This window comes from Muscardinus avellanarius (assembly GCF_963383645.1).
Source record: "Muscardinus avellanarius genome assembly, chromosome: 1".
Lineage (NCBI taxonomy): Eukaryota > Metazoa > Chordata > Mammalia > Rodentia > Gliridae > Muscardinus > Muscardinus avellanarius.
In genome coordinates this window covers 218993349-219009806 of record NC_137786.1, presented here as the reverse complement: position 1 = coordinate 219009806, position 16458 = coordinate 218993349, and the positions used below count along the sequence as shown (strand labels likewise).

Sequence of the window (16458 nt, the reverse complement as noted above, 5' to 3'; positions counted from 1 at the left end):
CAGGGGAAAGTGTCCTTCACAGAGGCATACACTGTTTCATTTATCTTTCCCTCTATCCTACCCTCTGCCCTTCCTTGTGAAAATTCAATGTTTAAACTCTCTTGTAATATACTGCTGCTTCAGGAACATTCCCTACAAATTCTTTCAGTTCACTATCCCCTTAAGTTCAATGAAGCCAGAAGTACCAGGAGTTGGTTGGAGCACTTTAGAAATATTGAAGAAATTCAAAAGCTGAGCATGGTGGCACACAATTGTAATTCCAGTATTTGAGAGGCTGAGACAGGAGAACCACAGGTTTCAGCCAGCCTCAGCTTATTAGCAAGGCCCTCCACAACTTAGTGAGACCCTATTTCAAAGTAAAATACAAAATAGGGCTGGGGGTGTAGCTAAGAGGTAGAATGCCCCTGGGTTGAGCCCCCACTTTATATTTAAAAAAAGGCAAAAAAGAATAAAAGAAATCCCTAATTCATCAGTAGCCAAGTTCTATCAGAAGAAAAAACAAATTCCATGGAGGAAGTCTGTGAAAAAGACTTGTTCATGAGATTTCTGAATATTAGAAACTGATATTCTCAGATGCTTGGGGGAACTATATCCAAATCTTGCCATAAAATTATTTTCTTAAAATGGCAACTAAGAACTCCTAGTGCCTTTTGAATAATAACCAATGATGAGTGGAACTTGAGCTTAACAAAGTGAAGCTCTGCCGCTTTCCTAGGAATCTGTAGAGAAGCAGCTCTGCCAGATGCTGAGAGTTAGCAGATTCTAAAGGAACATGGCCATTCGCTGTTGGATATAGCTCTTATCTCGGGAAAAGCCCATTTGGCTACGCAGCAAGTTTGATTTTACTTTGAATCCAATCTTGACTTTTAAAATATGTAAGTGCGGGAGTTCTTGAGTGTCAGAATAAATTGTCTAAGATTGCTGAGCCTGCTCTGTTCTCTGTGAGGTGTGTGAGGAAACAGAGCATGGTTTGTTCATAGTCTGGAGCACAGTATGCAGGGAAATAGGAAAAAGGTTTGCTAATGCAGTATTAATGCGTGTGTTTAACTCCAGTGAGAGCTTGTGAAAAATAATATATGATCAGAGAAAATACTTTAAGACTGTCTAGCTTTGATATTGAACTCTGATTGTGCTCTCTGGTTCATTTATCTTCCCCATTTCTTAGCAGGTTCAGGCAACACCTCCTCAGCCCATCAAAGTACCACAGTTTATCCCCCCTCCCAGACTCACTCCACGTCCAAACTTCCTTCCACAGGTGAGTAAGCCAGTGAGAAGCCAGATGGGACAGAATCTTACAGCCTTTTCCAAGCAACCTGGTAGCAGGCTTATGAGTTCAGCTGCATTCAGACCCCACTTGGCTAGAAAGTCTGCCTGCCAGTTTATTTACCATTTGGAAGTTTATCGGCAGTGACCAAAATAGGGAGAAGTGAAAGAAGAGGAACATTTCTTAAATCTAAACCAATTAAGATAGCATTGTTAGATTGGGGGGTGTAGCTCAGTGGTAGAGCACTTGCCTAGCATATATGAGGCTCTGGATTCCATCCCTAGCACCATTAATAGAAAAAAAAAAAAAAAGATAGCACCATTATAAACCTTACAGTGTTGATTTACTGAGAGAATTTGTCTAAAACCTGCTTGGTGGTGAGGAAAAAATGCAGTTACCACCTTTTTTTTTTTTTTCTTTCCTATTTGCCAGAAAAGAATAGAAAGGAAACTATAGCCAAACTAATTAGAAGAAACCATCTAGTTCTACTTTGAAAGGGATGGCATTGAGCATCATACGTGAAGGTTTAGGATAGAGGCGTGCACAGGGGACTTCCTACCCAGGCCTGAAAGTGCTCTTCCAGCAATTAGACTCTTCCTCACCATTCCTAAAGCAGAATATCAGGATTACCCTAGTCAGGCCCTTCAGGGGTATTGATTCACATGGTAAAAAGGCTGAGACTGAGGCCCTAAGCTTAGACAAAGGGAGCAGACTAAGGAGTTTTGTAGCTTGGCACAGTGGTACCCCCTGTAATCCCAGCTACTCGAGAATCTCAGGCAGAAGGATCCCAAGTTTGAGACCGCCTAGGCAATTTAGTGAGAGACCCTGTCTCAAAATAAGGACTGGGAATGTAGCGCAGTGGTAGAGCACTTGAGTAGCGTGTGCAAGGCTGTGGGATCAATCCCCAGTACTACAGAAAAGAGAAAGTAATTTTATGTTCAGAGGCATAAGTGACCTATGAATAACCTCTGGGGAGAAGATGCTAACATGAGGTAAGATGATTTCAGTAATTCATTAGGTAAACCTTTAATAAATGTCTTGGGTAGCAAACATTGTACTAAGCACTATGGACATGCCAGTTTTTAAGACAGAAGGCATCTGCTCTCAGGGAATTTTAGAGACATAGGTAATTACAAAGCCCACATGGGAAGTATAGAGCAGACAGAAGGAACACCAGCCTTTTTATTTGGGGGGAAGGTACTAAAGATCAAGCCCAGGGGAATTCTACCCCTAATTAGACCCCAGCCCTATTTTTTAATTTTTAAACAGTCATAGTAAGTTGCTGAGACTGTCCTCGAACCTGGAATCCTCCTGACTCAGCCTCCCAAGTACTGGGATTACCACATGCCAGCCAATTCTTAAGAGACATTAGAGGATTCGGGCATGTTGGCTCACGCTTGTAATCCCAGCACTTGGGAAGCTGAGACAGGAGGATTGCGCAGGTTCGAAGCCAGCCTCAGCTACTTAGGCTCTCAGCAGCTTGGCGAGACCCTGTTTCCAAATAAAATATAAACTAGGTCTGGGAGTGTAGCCTGGAGGTAGAGGGCTCCTGGGTTCCATCCCCAGTATCACAAAAAGAAAGAAAAAATTGCCATGATGGCGCACGCTTGTAATCCCTGCGCTTGGGAGGCGGAGACAGAAGGATCGCGCAGGTTCAAAGCCAGATGCGCTGGTTTAAGAGACCCTGTTTCCGCCGGCCGTGGTGGCGCACGCTTGTAATCCCAGCACTTGGGAGGCAGAGACAGGAGGATCGCGCAGGTTCGAAGCCAGCTGCGCGCGTGCTGTCTTAGGAGACCCTGTTTCCAAATAAAAATGTAAAAATAGGTCTGGGAATGTAACCTGGAGGTAGAAGGGTTTCCAGGAACCCCAGTACCACCAAAAGAAAGAAAGAAAGAAAGAAAGAAAGAAAGAAAGAAAGAAAGAAAGAAAGAAAGAAAGAAAGAAAGAAAGGAGGGAGGGAGGGAGGGAGGGAGGGAGGGAGGGAGGGAGGGAGGGAGGGAGGGAGGGAGGGAAAGGGAAGGGAAGGGAAGGGAAGGGAAGGGAAGGGAAGGGAAGGGAAGGGAAGGGAAGGGAAGGGAAGGGAAGGGAAGGGAAGGATGGATGGAGAGTATTATAAAGCTAGGCACAGTGGTGCATACCTGTACTACCAGTACTTAGGAGACTAAGACGAGGATCACACATTTGGGGCCAGTGTATGGTGTAACTTAGTGCGACCCTGTTTCAAAATAAGAAGGGGAGGCCAGGAGTGAAGCTCAGTGGTAGATCATTTCTGGGTTCAATCCTCAGTACCAGACAAAAGAAAAAGAATATTAGAGAAAGTTTCCTCAAAGATTTTTCATTTGGTTTGAGGCCTAAAATCCCAGTAAAGTTGGCCTGACAAAGTTTAGGGAGAAGAATGAAAATATCCCAAAGTATCTGTGTATGTCTGGAGTGGAAAGATGGAATCCAGGGAAATTTGCTGTGGCAGAGCCCACGTGGCTGACCTGGACCAGACTTATTAGAGATGAGGCTGGCTAATAAGTGCCCTGGGGCCAGAGCCTGTGGAGCCTTGCAGGTGTGCAGGAACTGGGGACTTATCCTAGGAGCAGCAGGGATCCAAAAAGCATTTCCAAGCAAGTACTTGACATGATCAGACTTATGTCTTAGAAAATTCCCTCTTGAAGAGAATAAATTAGAGATGGTCACAACTATGGGCAAGAAGAACAATTAGGACATTGTTAATAATGATAATAGCTAATATTTAGTGAATCTTGCTGTATACCGGTTATGTGTTTTCATCTTCACGGCAGCCCTGTGAAAATAGATGTTACCCTTTTGTAGGCAAGAAATCTAAGGCTTGGTCCATGTTTTTCAAATAGTGGGTTATAACCCATTAGTGGTCTCTGAAATCAATTGAGTGGGTGGATAGCCCATGCTATGTACTCTGCTTAATGAAGTTTTTATTTTATAGAGATATATGTCTATATGTGTGTACTGGTAACAATGCAAAGTGTATTTCCTATTGTTAGTTAAGTGGTACTACCACTGAATCATTTTAAGTTAAGCCAATCTTTCAGACTCACAGACTATTATGGGGCACACTTGGCAACAGAACACTTGGAAATGATATTGGACAGAAAGAATAGCTTGCCAGAAAGACAGCATTAGACATTTTTCTTCAATGGGAATCTCTACAGCAGTCCCTGTGACTGTCCAGGGATTGCTCGAGTTCAACGAAATGAGATCTTTAGAATGGGAGGAGTCTCGTGCCCAACAGGAGCCAGTATATCTGGCAACAATTCCATAGGCAGGACATTCAAGATGCCCACATTAGGCATGCCAAGTCCCTGGTTAGGGAAGCCCAAAGCATGGTGGTCTGTACCACCCAGATTCAGTTTAATTGCCTCTTATTGATTTGGCAACAAGTTTTTATCATGTATGCCTGGTAACACCATTACATTTTTATCCTTACCAGGTTTCTGGAAGAACAGTGCTAGAGAGTTAACTGTGGATCAAACTCTGATTCTACTCAAAAGATCACAGTTTTAAAATACTGCTTTAGAAAGATCAGATACCTTGCCTGAAGTTGCATAGTTTATAAGAGTTAGAACCAGAATTTGAACTGAGGCAAGGCTGACTCATTTTTAAGTACAGTTTTATCACTGTTTTAGTAAATCAGATATAATCTAGCGTTGTGGCAGTGAGGACAGAATGTAAGTAGGCAGATTTGAAAGATATTTAGGAAGTAGAGGTAGGATAGGAAGTGTCAAGAATGATTCTGAAGTATATTTATCAAGAAAAGGACATTTACTAAATGTGGTAGTAAACGTAAGGTGTGGTGGTGCACACTTATAATCCCAGTACTTGGAGGGCTGAGGCAGGAAGATTGTAGGTATATGGCCAGCCTTAGCAACTTAGACCCTGTTTCAAAATTTAAAATAAAAATAGGACTAGGGGTGTAGCTCAGTGGTGAATGTCCTTGATTCAATCCCTAGTAGAAAAAAAAAGTTATTTACTGAAATGATTTAAAGCAGGAAGAGAAAGTGAAAGAAACTGATGATTTTGAGGCATGTTGATTTTGAACTTCTTCCTGAGAGGTGTCCAAGTAAAGGTGTCTTGACAAGTAGTTGAATATGATTCTAAAGTTCAGGAAATGTCTCTGGTTCTGAGACGAGAAGACTGTGAATGTTCAGTACACAGATGGTACCTAAAGCCTTGGGATGGGTGAGAGCTTCCAGGAAAAAGAGAGGTTCCAGGACAAAATCCTAAGAAACACTCAACATTTAGGATTGGGCAGAAAAGGAAGCCCACAAAGGAAACAGATGAAGAGTAGCCAGGAACAGAAGTTAAGAGGACCAGAACACCCTGGGGTGTTACAGATCTGTAGATAGGAAGAAATTTGGAATGTGAATTATGGCCACCAGCAACGTTATTTCTAAACTGGGCCCACGTTCTGAGTGGGACCAGGCTCTGGATCAGGCCTTGGACCTCAGCCTGAAGAAGGGGGCACGTTACATGAAAGGGAGGGAGCTGAGGGCTTAGAATCAGAAGACCTGCATTCTGGGGTAGTATTTGAATCCTTATAAAAGCTGATTAGTCTTTTGTAAGATTTTATGTCCTGCTATCTATAGAATTAATACTACTAAAATGAATATCAATAACTATTTGTATTAAATATCATTTTACATACATAATATGGAAGGTTTGGCATGTTTGTTTGACATATAGAACTTGAGAAGTAACTTGAAGTATTACAGTAATTATTCTGTTTCTCCCGTAGGTTCGACCCAAGCCTGTGGCCCAGAATAACATTCCTATCGCCCCAGCGCCTCCTCCCATGCTTGCAGCTCCTCAACTTATCCAGAGGCCTGTCATGCTGACCAAGTTTACCCCCACGACCCTTCCCACATCCCAGAATTCCATCCACCCTGTCCGTGTCGTCAATGGGCAGACCGCAACCATAGCCAAAACGTTCCCCATGGCCCAGCTCACCAGCATTGTGATAGCTACTCCAGGGACCCGACTCGCTGGACCTCAAACTGTACAGCTTAGCAAGCCAAGCCTTGAAAAACAGGTATGGGCAGAATATACACCAGCTGTGGGCAGAAGCCTTGCCCTTGAGGCAGAGGCTGATGGGCTGTCTGTAAATACACCTGCTCAAGGACTCTTCAGCGCAGCATCACTGACAGTAACCTGTTGCTTACTGTATAGTTCATCCACATGCAAAAGAGACCATCCTCACTGAAGAAAGTTGAATTGCTTTTCCCACTGTCTCCCTTCAGATTCTTGCATGAGCGAGCTCCCCCTGCTGGTTCTGATGGCTCCACTGCCTCAGTGAGAAAGCACAGATGTAAACAGAAAACGCCATATTAGTTTCAGCCCATTATGAATCCAGATGAGGATATAACTGAAAATCAGGAAGAATAAACAAAACTGGGAAGGGGGTTTATTTTCAAAGATTTTCTTTAGCTGGGCGTGGTGGCACACTCTTGAAATCCCAGCATTCAGGAGGTTGAGACCGGAGGATTAAGGTTCACAGACAGCCTCAGCTACTTAGTGAGGCCCTTTGCAACTCAGTGAGACCCTGTTTCAAAATAAAGAATAAAAAATAGGGATGGGGTGTAGCTCAGATGTAGAATGTCCCTGGGTTCCATCCCCAATACTGCAAAAAATTTTTTTTCTTTGATTACTACAGATAATATGTAGACACAAAAAAATTTAAAATGTTCTAAAATTATTCTTCTAACTCTAAAAGCTGCAGATACTTTACTTCAAATATTGAAACATATTTATGTTTTCTACCTTTATATTTAAGAGTTTTTCATCCCAGCATTCAGGAGGCTGAGACCGGAGGATCGTGGTTCGTGGGCAGCCTCAGCTACTTAGTGAAGCCCTCCGCAATTTAGTGAGACCTTGTTTCAAAATAAAGAACAAAAAATAGGGCAAGGGGTGTAGCTCAGAGGTCAAATGCCTCTGGGTTCCATCCCCAGACCCGCAAAAAAAAATTAAATAAATGAATAAATAAATAAAAATTAAAAGAATTAAGCCAGGTGTGGTGGTGCATGCTTGTAATCCCAGCATTCAGGAGGCTTAGAAAGGAGAATCACAGTTGCAGACAGCCTCAGCTACTTAGCGAGGCCCTTTGCAACTCAGTGAGACCCTGTTTCAAAAATAAAAAGACTAAAAAATAGGGCTGGGGGGGGGTGTGTGGCTTGGAGATACAATGCCCCTAAGTTCCATCCCCAGTACCGCAAAGAAAGAAAGAAAGATAGATTGATTGAGCTGGGAGTGTAGCTCAGAGGTAGAATGCCCCTGGGTTCCATCCTAGTACTGCAAAAAAAAAATTCTAACCAGAAATGTGATGACACATACTTCTAATCTCTGTACTCGAGAATCTGAGACAAGAGGACCTCAGGTTTGAAGCCAGTCTCTGCAACTTAGCAAGGTTCTCATCAAGGGCTTAGCAAGACCTTGTTTCTAAGTAAGAAATAAAATCAGGCTAGGGGTATAGCTTGGAGGTAGAATGCCTCTGGGTTCAATTCCAGTACCATACAGAGAAAAAAAAAAAAGTTTCTCTTAAATTAACAAGATTAGAGTAACATAAGTAACCTCCCCCCAAAAAATTAAAAGTCCTGGGAAACCCTCTAATAATTTAAAAAGGATTTATAGCCATTCACTGTATCTTTTTTTTTCTCTTTTCTTTCCTTTTTTTGGGGGGGCGGGGTAGTAGTGGTACTGGGGATGGAACCCAGGGGCCTTCTACATTCCCAGACCTATTTTATATTTTATTTGAAAACAGGGTCTCGCTAAGTTGCTGAGAGCCTCACTAAGGAGATGAGGCTGGCTTCGATCCTGCACGATCCTCCTGTCTCTGCCTCCCAAGCGCTGGGATTACAAGCGTGCGCCACCATGCCCAGCACTCTATCCTTTTTGAAAAGAAGACCAGTGATGAGGGATGAAAAAGAAGAATTTTGCAGAGAAAAACATTCCCTTTCAAGAAAGTTGTTTTAGAGCTGAGTGTGGTGGTGCAAACCTGTCATCCCAACTTGAGAGGTCGAGACAGAAGGATCACAGTTTCGCCACCAGCCTCAGCAACTTAGCAAGGCCCTCCACACCGGACCTCTTTGTCATTGCTCAGGTTTGACTTCCCATTCTTCTTTAAATAGTCTCTGGTGTCCTGAGTCTTCAGCTTCTGTGAGGCGGACTGTGACTCAGAGAGGCTGGCCACGTGGGTGGGAATGGAAGGCCTCTTACTGCCTTGGCCTTGCTGGACAGAGAGTGCCAGGCCTTGTACCTAAGCAGCTCATAACTTTAACAGACTTTAGACTAAAATCTTACGCTCATAGAACATGAGATCATGTCATCATTCCTGGGAGCCCTGCTTGGCCCCCAGAAGTGCTGAGGAACATTCAGAAACAAATTGTTGGTACATATTATAGATCACAAGTGTTCACTCATTGGCAGCAGAGCTTCATACAAAATATTCAGTCAGCCGGGCGTGGTGGCACACGCTTGTAATCCCAGCATTCAGGAGGCTGAGACCGGAAGATTGTGGTTCGCGGACAGCCTCAGCTACTTAGTGAGGCCCTCTGCAACTCAGTGAGACCCGGTTTCAAAATAAAGAGAAAAAAATAGGGCAGGGGGTGTGGCTCAGAGGTTGAATGCCCCTGGGTTCCATCCCCAGAACCATAAATAAATAAATAAATAAACAAATAAACAAACAAACTATTCAGTCATGTGTTCCTCATGTTCTGTGCAGTCTCTCAAAGACCCTCTGAAAGCTGAGTGCAGTGGCGCATGCGTCTAATACCAGTATTTGGGAGGCTGAGACAGGAGGAGGCCAACACCCAGCAATTTAGCAAGACTGTTTCTGAATAAAAGTTAAAGGGCCAGGTGCAGCTCAGTGGTACAATGCCCCCATGTTCAATCTCCAGTACCACTTAAAAAAGAGAAAGACCCTCTGAGAAGCATCAGTGTTCCATAGAAGGTGTTTTTATGTCATTTTAGATCACTAAATTTTCTTCTCCTTTACCTTTTTTTTGTGGGGGGGTGGAGGGATACTGAGGATTGAACTCAGGAGCATTCTACCTCTGAGATACACCCTCAGCACCATTTTATTTTCATTTTGAAAAAGGGCCTCACTAGCCGGGCGTGGTGGCGCACGTTAGTAATCCCCGACCTTGAAATAGATGTCTGGGAGTGTAGCCCGGAGGTAGAAGGGCTTCCAGGAACACCAGTACCACAAAAAAAGGAAGGAAGGAAAGAAGGAAGGAAGGAAACACAAAGAAAGAAAGAAAAAGAAAGAAAGAAAGAAAGAAAGAAAGAAAGAAAGAAAGAAAGAAAGAAAGAAAGAAAGAGAGAAAGAGAGAGAGAAAGATAAGCTGGGCGTGGTAGCACATGCTTGTAATCCCAGCATTTGGGAGGCTGAGACTGGAGGATCGCAGTTTGCGGGCAGCCTCAGCTACTTATTGAAGCCCTCCACAACTTAGTGAGACCCTGTTTCAAATGAAAAAGAATAAAAAATAGGGCAGGGGGTGTAGCTCGGAGGTCGAATACCCCTTGGTTCCATCCCCAGACCTGCAAAAAATAATAATAATAATAAATAAATAAATAAAGATTTTTCTAAGTTCCATTATATTTTTACATTTTTTACATATTCATTTAAAAAATGCAAACATTACAAAAATAAGTTGTAGAAAGTACTCTCTTCCATAATCTATAGAGCATATACTCTCCTGTAATTTTGTCTTAATTTTACAAAGAATTAATTACTATTAAGCTTAGAGTATATTCTTTCAGATATTTTCTATGCACATTTTAACACATATTTAAAGCAAAAAACAAAAACTATATATTATTTTAACTTGTTCTTTTTCTACTTAGATTTGAAACATCTTTTCATATCGACTTTACATGTTGATATGGCTTTTAATTATAATATCACAAAAAGATATCCATGAGTTCTTAACAATTAAAATTTTTTATTTTGTAGCAGTAAATTCTGTGGTCTCTGTTCTTTTTTATCTAATAGAGGAATCTAGTCATTGCTATTTTAGTTTGGCAGGCTGCTTAGCATAATAGTCTTACAGATTACTAAGCATGATCAGCGAGAGCTCTCTAGACTCGATTCCTTTTCAGAATTATCTTACTTAATATATTTCTACTATCCTTTTTTCTGTTGTTTTGTTTCCAATATCACATTATATCTATTAAGAGATCTCATAGATGAACTAAGAATAACACAGTACAAACTGGGTACAGTGGCACACACCTGTAATCCCAGTTCTTTAGGAGGCTGAGACAGGAGGATCACAGGCTCAGATTTTCTTCATCTATTGATTCATTATGAAACATTATTTCTTTTAAGTCCATGAGCATAGGTACATTGTCTGCTTTAAATTTCTTATGCTAAACCCAGCATGGTGACGCACGCTTGTAATCCCAGCATTTGGGAGGCTGAGATCAGAGGATCGTGGTTTGAGGACAGCCTCAGCTACTTAATGAGGCCCATTGCAACTCAGTGAGACCCTGTTTTGAAATAAAGAGTAAAAAATAAGGCTAGGCGTGTCACTTGGAGGTAGAATGCCCCTGGGTTCCATCCCCAGAATATAACTTTTGTGTGTGGTAGGGGATGGAACCCAGGGGCATTCTACTGCTGGGCAACACCCCCAGTCCTATTTTTTATTTTCTCTTTTTTTTTTGGGGGGGGGGGTGGTACTGGGGATGGAACCCAGGGGCATTCTATCTCCAGGCTGTATTCCCAGACCTGTTTTATATTTTGTTTGGAACCAAGGTCTCACTATGTTGCTGAGCGCCTCACTAAGTAGCTGAGGCTGGCTTCAAACCTGTGCGATCCTCCTGTCTCAACCTGCCAAATACTGAGATTACAACCATACACCACCATGCCTGGCTTTATTCTTTATTTTGAAACAGGGTCTCACTGAGTTGCAAGGGCCTTACTAAGTAGCTGAGGATGGCTGTGAACCTGTGATTCTCCTGTCTCAGCCTCCCAAGTACTGGGATTACAAGCGTGTGCCACCATACCTGGCTAGAATATAACTTTTTTTTACTTTTTTAGTGCCTGTAATTATACATCATAGTGAAATTCAAAGTGATTTTTAAAAGGATACATGCACACAGCATGTATGTTTGGTATTTCCTTCCTTATCCGACCTCATTCCTTCTCTCCTCCCTTCCTGTACATGTTAGTGGGTTGTACATATATACATATAGCATATATACATATATAATATAGCATATATATACATATACACATATAGCATATATACATATATATACATATACACAACATATATACATGTAGCATATATAATATACACATAGCATATATACATATATACATATGTACATGTAGCATATATGTGTATAGCATATATACATATACACATATAGCATATATACATATATACATATAGCATTGTTTGAACTGTTTGATTCCTTAATCATCCTTTTCCACTTGAATATAGCTATTTTTAAAGAGCATATTATTTAAAACATTTGCATTAAAATAACAACAAAACAAAAATAAAAGTTCACCTCTTTTCTTTCGGTGTGTGTATATGTGTGGTACTGAGGGTTGAACCCAGGGTTTCCTACCACTGAGCTATACCCTCATCTCTTACTTTTTATTTTGAAGCTGAATCTTGCTAAATTGCTGTGTGCTAGCCTCCAACCTAGGATTCTCCTGACTTAGCCTCCTAAGTACTGGGATTAGAGGTGTGTGCCACTGTGACTAGCTGTTTTGATCTTTTTGAGCTGGGGTCTTGCTGTGTTGCCCTGGCTGGTCGCAAACTCTTGTGTGTAAGCCTTCCTCCTACCTCAGCCTCCTGGAACTATAGGCATGTGCCACTGTACCCAGCAAGTTCATCATCTTTTATGGCTGCCATGCATGGCACCCCAAACAATGATGTCAACAACCTACAGAGCACCATAACAAATATAATAAAGAAAAGGTTTGGAACGTGGTTATTGCCAAAACATGAAACAGAGAGATGACATGAGCCCTTGCTAATGGAGAAATGCCACTGACAGACTTGCCTGGCACAGGGCTGCCAAAAACTTCAATTTGCGGGAAAAATGCAATTATCTGTGCAGTTCAATGGGGCAAAGCACAATAATGAGGTGTGCCTGCCTGCATTTTAGACAAAAAAATGAACTTTTAGATGAACTTTTAGAGCCCCGCACCTCCCTGTACTTCCCCATCACACTGTGAAATGGGGCTAAACGGAGATGGTGAAATGAGACAGAGGGTTTAAAGTCCATTAAGCCATACCTGACACAGAGTGAGTTCCCAGCAGCGGTGTTCCTCTCCCCAACCATCTGTGCCCTGAAACAAGGACCTCTATGTATGTTCCCAAGGCCAAACTACTAAAAAGAAAACTCAATAATACTAATAAAAGGTTCTGTGGGGGAAACGGACAGAGTGCCCCCAGGTCCCTACTTCCATGTATATTTTCCATAGGAACCTTCACAATATCCTCTTAAATTAAGAGTTAAGTATTCATAGGATGAGAAGAGTATCCAGTGACTATCCTCCAGTTTCATTCTTTGCTCTTGGTAAACTGAGGCTGATGGTTCCCCTCCCCATTTATTTGTTTATTTTGTTTTTTTATTGGTACTGGAGACAATTCTACCTCCGCGCTATATTTCTTTCTTTTTCTTTTTTCTTTTTTCTTTTTTTTTTTTTTTCTTTTTTGGTGATACTGGGGTTCCTGGAAGCCCTTCAACCTCCGGGCTACATTCCCAGACCATTTTTATATTTTTATTTGGAAACAGGGTCTCCTAAGCCAGCGTGCACAGCTGGCTTCAAACCTGCGCGATCCTCCTGTCTCTGCCTCCCAAGCGCGGGGATTACAAGCGTGCGCCACCACGCCTGGTGTTCTATATTTCATTTTTTTTATTTGGAAACAAGCTATCACTACGTTGTGGAGGACCTCACTAAGTAGCTGAGGCTAGCCTTGAACCTGTGATCCTCCTGTCTCCCCCTCCAAGTACTGGGATCACAGACGTGTGCCACTATACCCAGCTTACTTTTTTTTTCCATGCAGCCAAGTCTCATGGTAAGCTTGAAATTCCAGGTTCTAGACTTGTCAGAGTTTGGGGGCATATATCTTTTATCAGATCAGAAAAGAACAGAAGTTGCCAGTTCAAATAGCCATGGCTGTGAAGCAGGAAATTCAAATGAGTAAGGCAGTCTGGAAGTCAACACATGGACTCTCTACTTTTCATGTTTAATTGGAACAAGTACAAGAGATAAACCACTTTTATTCTTAATTTCTCTTTTAAAATATCAGACAAGCATGATAGTAATTGACAATAGAAACTGGAAGAGACTGATAAATTGCAAAGTAGTAATGCTTCTTCTCAAGGAAGCAGCTGCTTCTTGGCAATAACCAATTTTTATTATATAGAAACTTTTAAGAAAAGCCCCAAATCCAGATGTTTTGAAAAGCTGCCTAGTTGGTTTTTAAAATACTGGTAACCGTTTACACACTGTGTAGGCAAAAAATAACATCTGCAGGGCAGCTTCAATTCGGAATAATGGTTTATCATCTCTGATAAAGACCAAACTTTTAGATTAGTCAATCTTTTTTAATATTTTAAAATTAAAGTGAAAGTCACATCATATGTAATTAACCATCTTAAAATGAACAGAGTTGTGGCCTTTAGTTACATTCACAATGTTGTACAGCTAACTACCACCTTTTATCTGGTTCCAAAATACTTGTGTTGCCCCAAAATAAAACCCAGTATCAATTGAGCATGGTGGTGCATGCTTGTAATTCCAGTACTTGGGAAGCTGAGACAGGAGGATCACAGGTTTGAGAACAGCCTCAGCTACTTAGGCCCTCTGCAACTTCGTAAGACCCTGCTTCAAGATAAAGAATAAAAAATAGGGCTGGCAGTGTAGCGCAGAGATAGAATGCCCCTGGGTTCAATGCCCCAGTACCGCAAAAAAGTAAAATAAGGCTGGGAGTCCAGCTCAAAGGTACAACACCCTTCTCTTCAGTCCCTGGTACCCCCCCCCAAAAAAAAGTATCTGTTAAGCAGTTACTTTATATTCACTCTGTCACTTGCTGTCTGTGTCTATAGATTTACCTATTCTGGATATTTCATATTAATAGAATAATAAATAAGTGGCATTTTGTATCTGGATTCTTTTATTTAGCATGTTTTCAAGATCCACTCACACATTGCAACATATATCAGTGCTTTATTTTCAGTGACTGAGTCATATATATTTATATATAAAATCAAAGCTGGCTTACCCATCCACCTGTGGATGGGTAGGAGTTTCCGCCTGTTGACTACTGCAAACCTGCTGCTGTCAACTTTGTTGCACAAGTGTCGTATTAGGACTTGTTGGTTCTTTGGGGTTCATATGTGAAGTGCATTCGCTGTGTCGTTGGATGATTCTGCCCAACGGTTTGAGGAACTGCCAAACTGTTCCTTTAAGGCATACTTTGTATGATTCCCACAGTGGAGAAGTCTTTATTCCTGACACAAATGTACGAGCATTCTAATTTTTTCCATATCCTTGCCAGTGCTGTTAGCCTTTTTTATTTTTTTATTTTTTCCCATACCGGGGATGGAACCCAGGGGTATTCTACCTCCGAGCAACACCCCCAGCCCTATTTTTTTTTTATTTATTTTACTGAGTTTGGAGGGCCTCAGTAAGTAGCTAAGGCTGTCCGCGAACCTCTATCCTCCTGACTCAGCCTCCTCAATGCTGGGATTACAAGCATGCGCCACCACGCCCAGCTTGTAAAGAGATCTTAATGAGCTATTTCACACATTTTGGGATGGAACCAGCAAACTTTTATAACTAATCTCTTTCCTCCTTCATACTTTTGTTCTTCCACAAAGAACCATAAAAATAAACTTTCTGAGTATCTAGAACCTTAAAAAAAAAGTCATTATAAACTACTTTCCCATTGGAGTTTGTTTTATGAAGGAAATGTGGATTTGTAGTTGATTTAAAAATTGTGTCAGCTGGGCGTGGTGGCGCATGCTTGTAATCCCCGCGCTTGGGAGGCGGAGACAGGAGGATGGCGCAGGTTCAAAGCCAGCCTCAGCTGGCTTAAGAGACCCTGTTTCCAAATAAAATATAAAATAGGTCTGGGAGTGTAGCCCGGAGGTAGAAGGCCCCTGGGTTCCATCCCCCAGTACCACCAAAAAAAAAAAAAAAAATTGTGTGTATATGAGAAAAATCTTGAATGATTTTCCTGGTAGGTTGTACCCCTCGCTCAGAAGATAGTCAACTCTTTATCTTATACCTGAAATATGTGAGGTGCCGTGCTAAGCACAGAGGGGTGCAAACACAAGGGGCGTGTAACTGAGACCCCACTCTCAGTTACCTCTAGTATAAAGGGAGATACATGACAGGACTCTGGAGATAGGTATTTATGGCAGCATGTGTGCCCTAGAGGAGTGCTTGCCACAATATTGATTGCTTATGATTTCCTAATGTAATATGGGAAGCAGAGGGAAAATATGAAAGTGGCCAAGAAAGAAGGTGAATTATCTTTGTGATTTTGTTTTCCAGATCTACCAAAACATTTCACAGCCATTATGATTTACAAGGACTGTGATGTTGTTTGTAGCACCAAAGTCTTACACTTGGCTTCAGCCTATCAATTAAAAAAAAAAAATTAAATTTGGTGATGCTAGATATTGAGCCCAGTAGTATTCTACTTCTGAGCTTCTGAGCTACACCTCCTGGTCTACTTTATGTTTTTGTTTTTGAAACAGGGTCACACTTAGTTGATAAAATTCTCACTAGCTGAGGTTGTCCTTGAATCTGCAATCCTCCTGTTTCGCTCTCCCAAGTACTGGGATTACAAGTATGTGCCCTGGAAATTGCCTCTCTCCCCTAATGGATAATTTAGGCAAGTTTTAAGTATGCCAAGTAAAGGTAGTTCTTCGGTTTCTCTAGACTATGATTAGAATTATTCTGAAGCAGAGTGCATACATAAAACGTTTTCTTTTTTTTTCTTTTCTTTTTTTGCAGTACTGGGAATGGAACCCAGGGGGCATTTTACCTCTGAGAGACACCTCCATCCCTATTTTTTACTCTTTATTTTGAAACAGGGTCTCACTGAGTTGCAAAGGGCTTCACTAAGTAGCTAAGGCTGTCCTCGAACCGCGATCATCCTGTCTCAGCTTCCCAAATGCTGGGATTACAAGAGTGTGCC

The 16458-nt window shown here is 41.7% G+C and overlaps 1 protein-coding gene across 9 annotated transcripts in view; it reads left to right on the top strand.

Annotated features, from left to right (window-relative positions):
• Positions 1-16458, top strand: part of PHF21A (PHD finger protein 21A) — a gene marked incomplete at both ends in the record, with an annotated part of 175404 nt that overhangs the window by 137865 nt on the left and 21081 nt on the right. For 6 of the 9 annotated variants that reach the window (XM_080696572.1, XM_080696567.1, XM_080696570.1 and 3 more), the window contains 2 exons: positions 1166-1255; positions 6024-6317. In XM_080696572.1, coding sequence (XP_080552698.1) covers positions 1166-1255; positions 6024-6317 — 384 coding nt within the window. The remainder of the gene's footprint in view (positions 1-1165; positions 1256-6023; positions 6318-16458) is intronic. The other 3 variants (XM_080696573.1, XM_080696566.1, XM_080696571.1) reach the window with 1 other exon arrangement.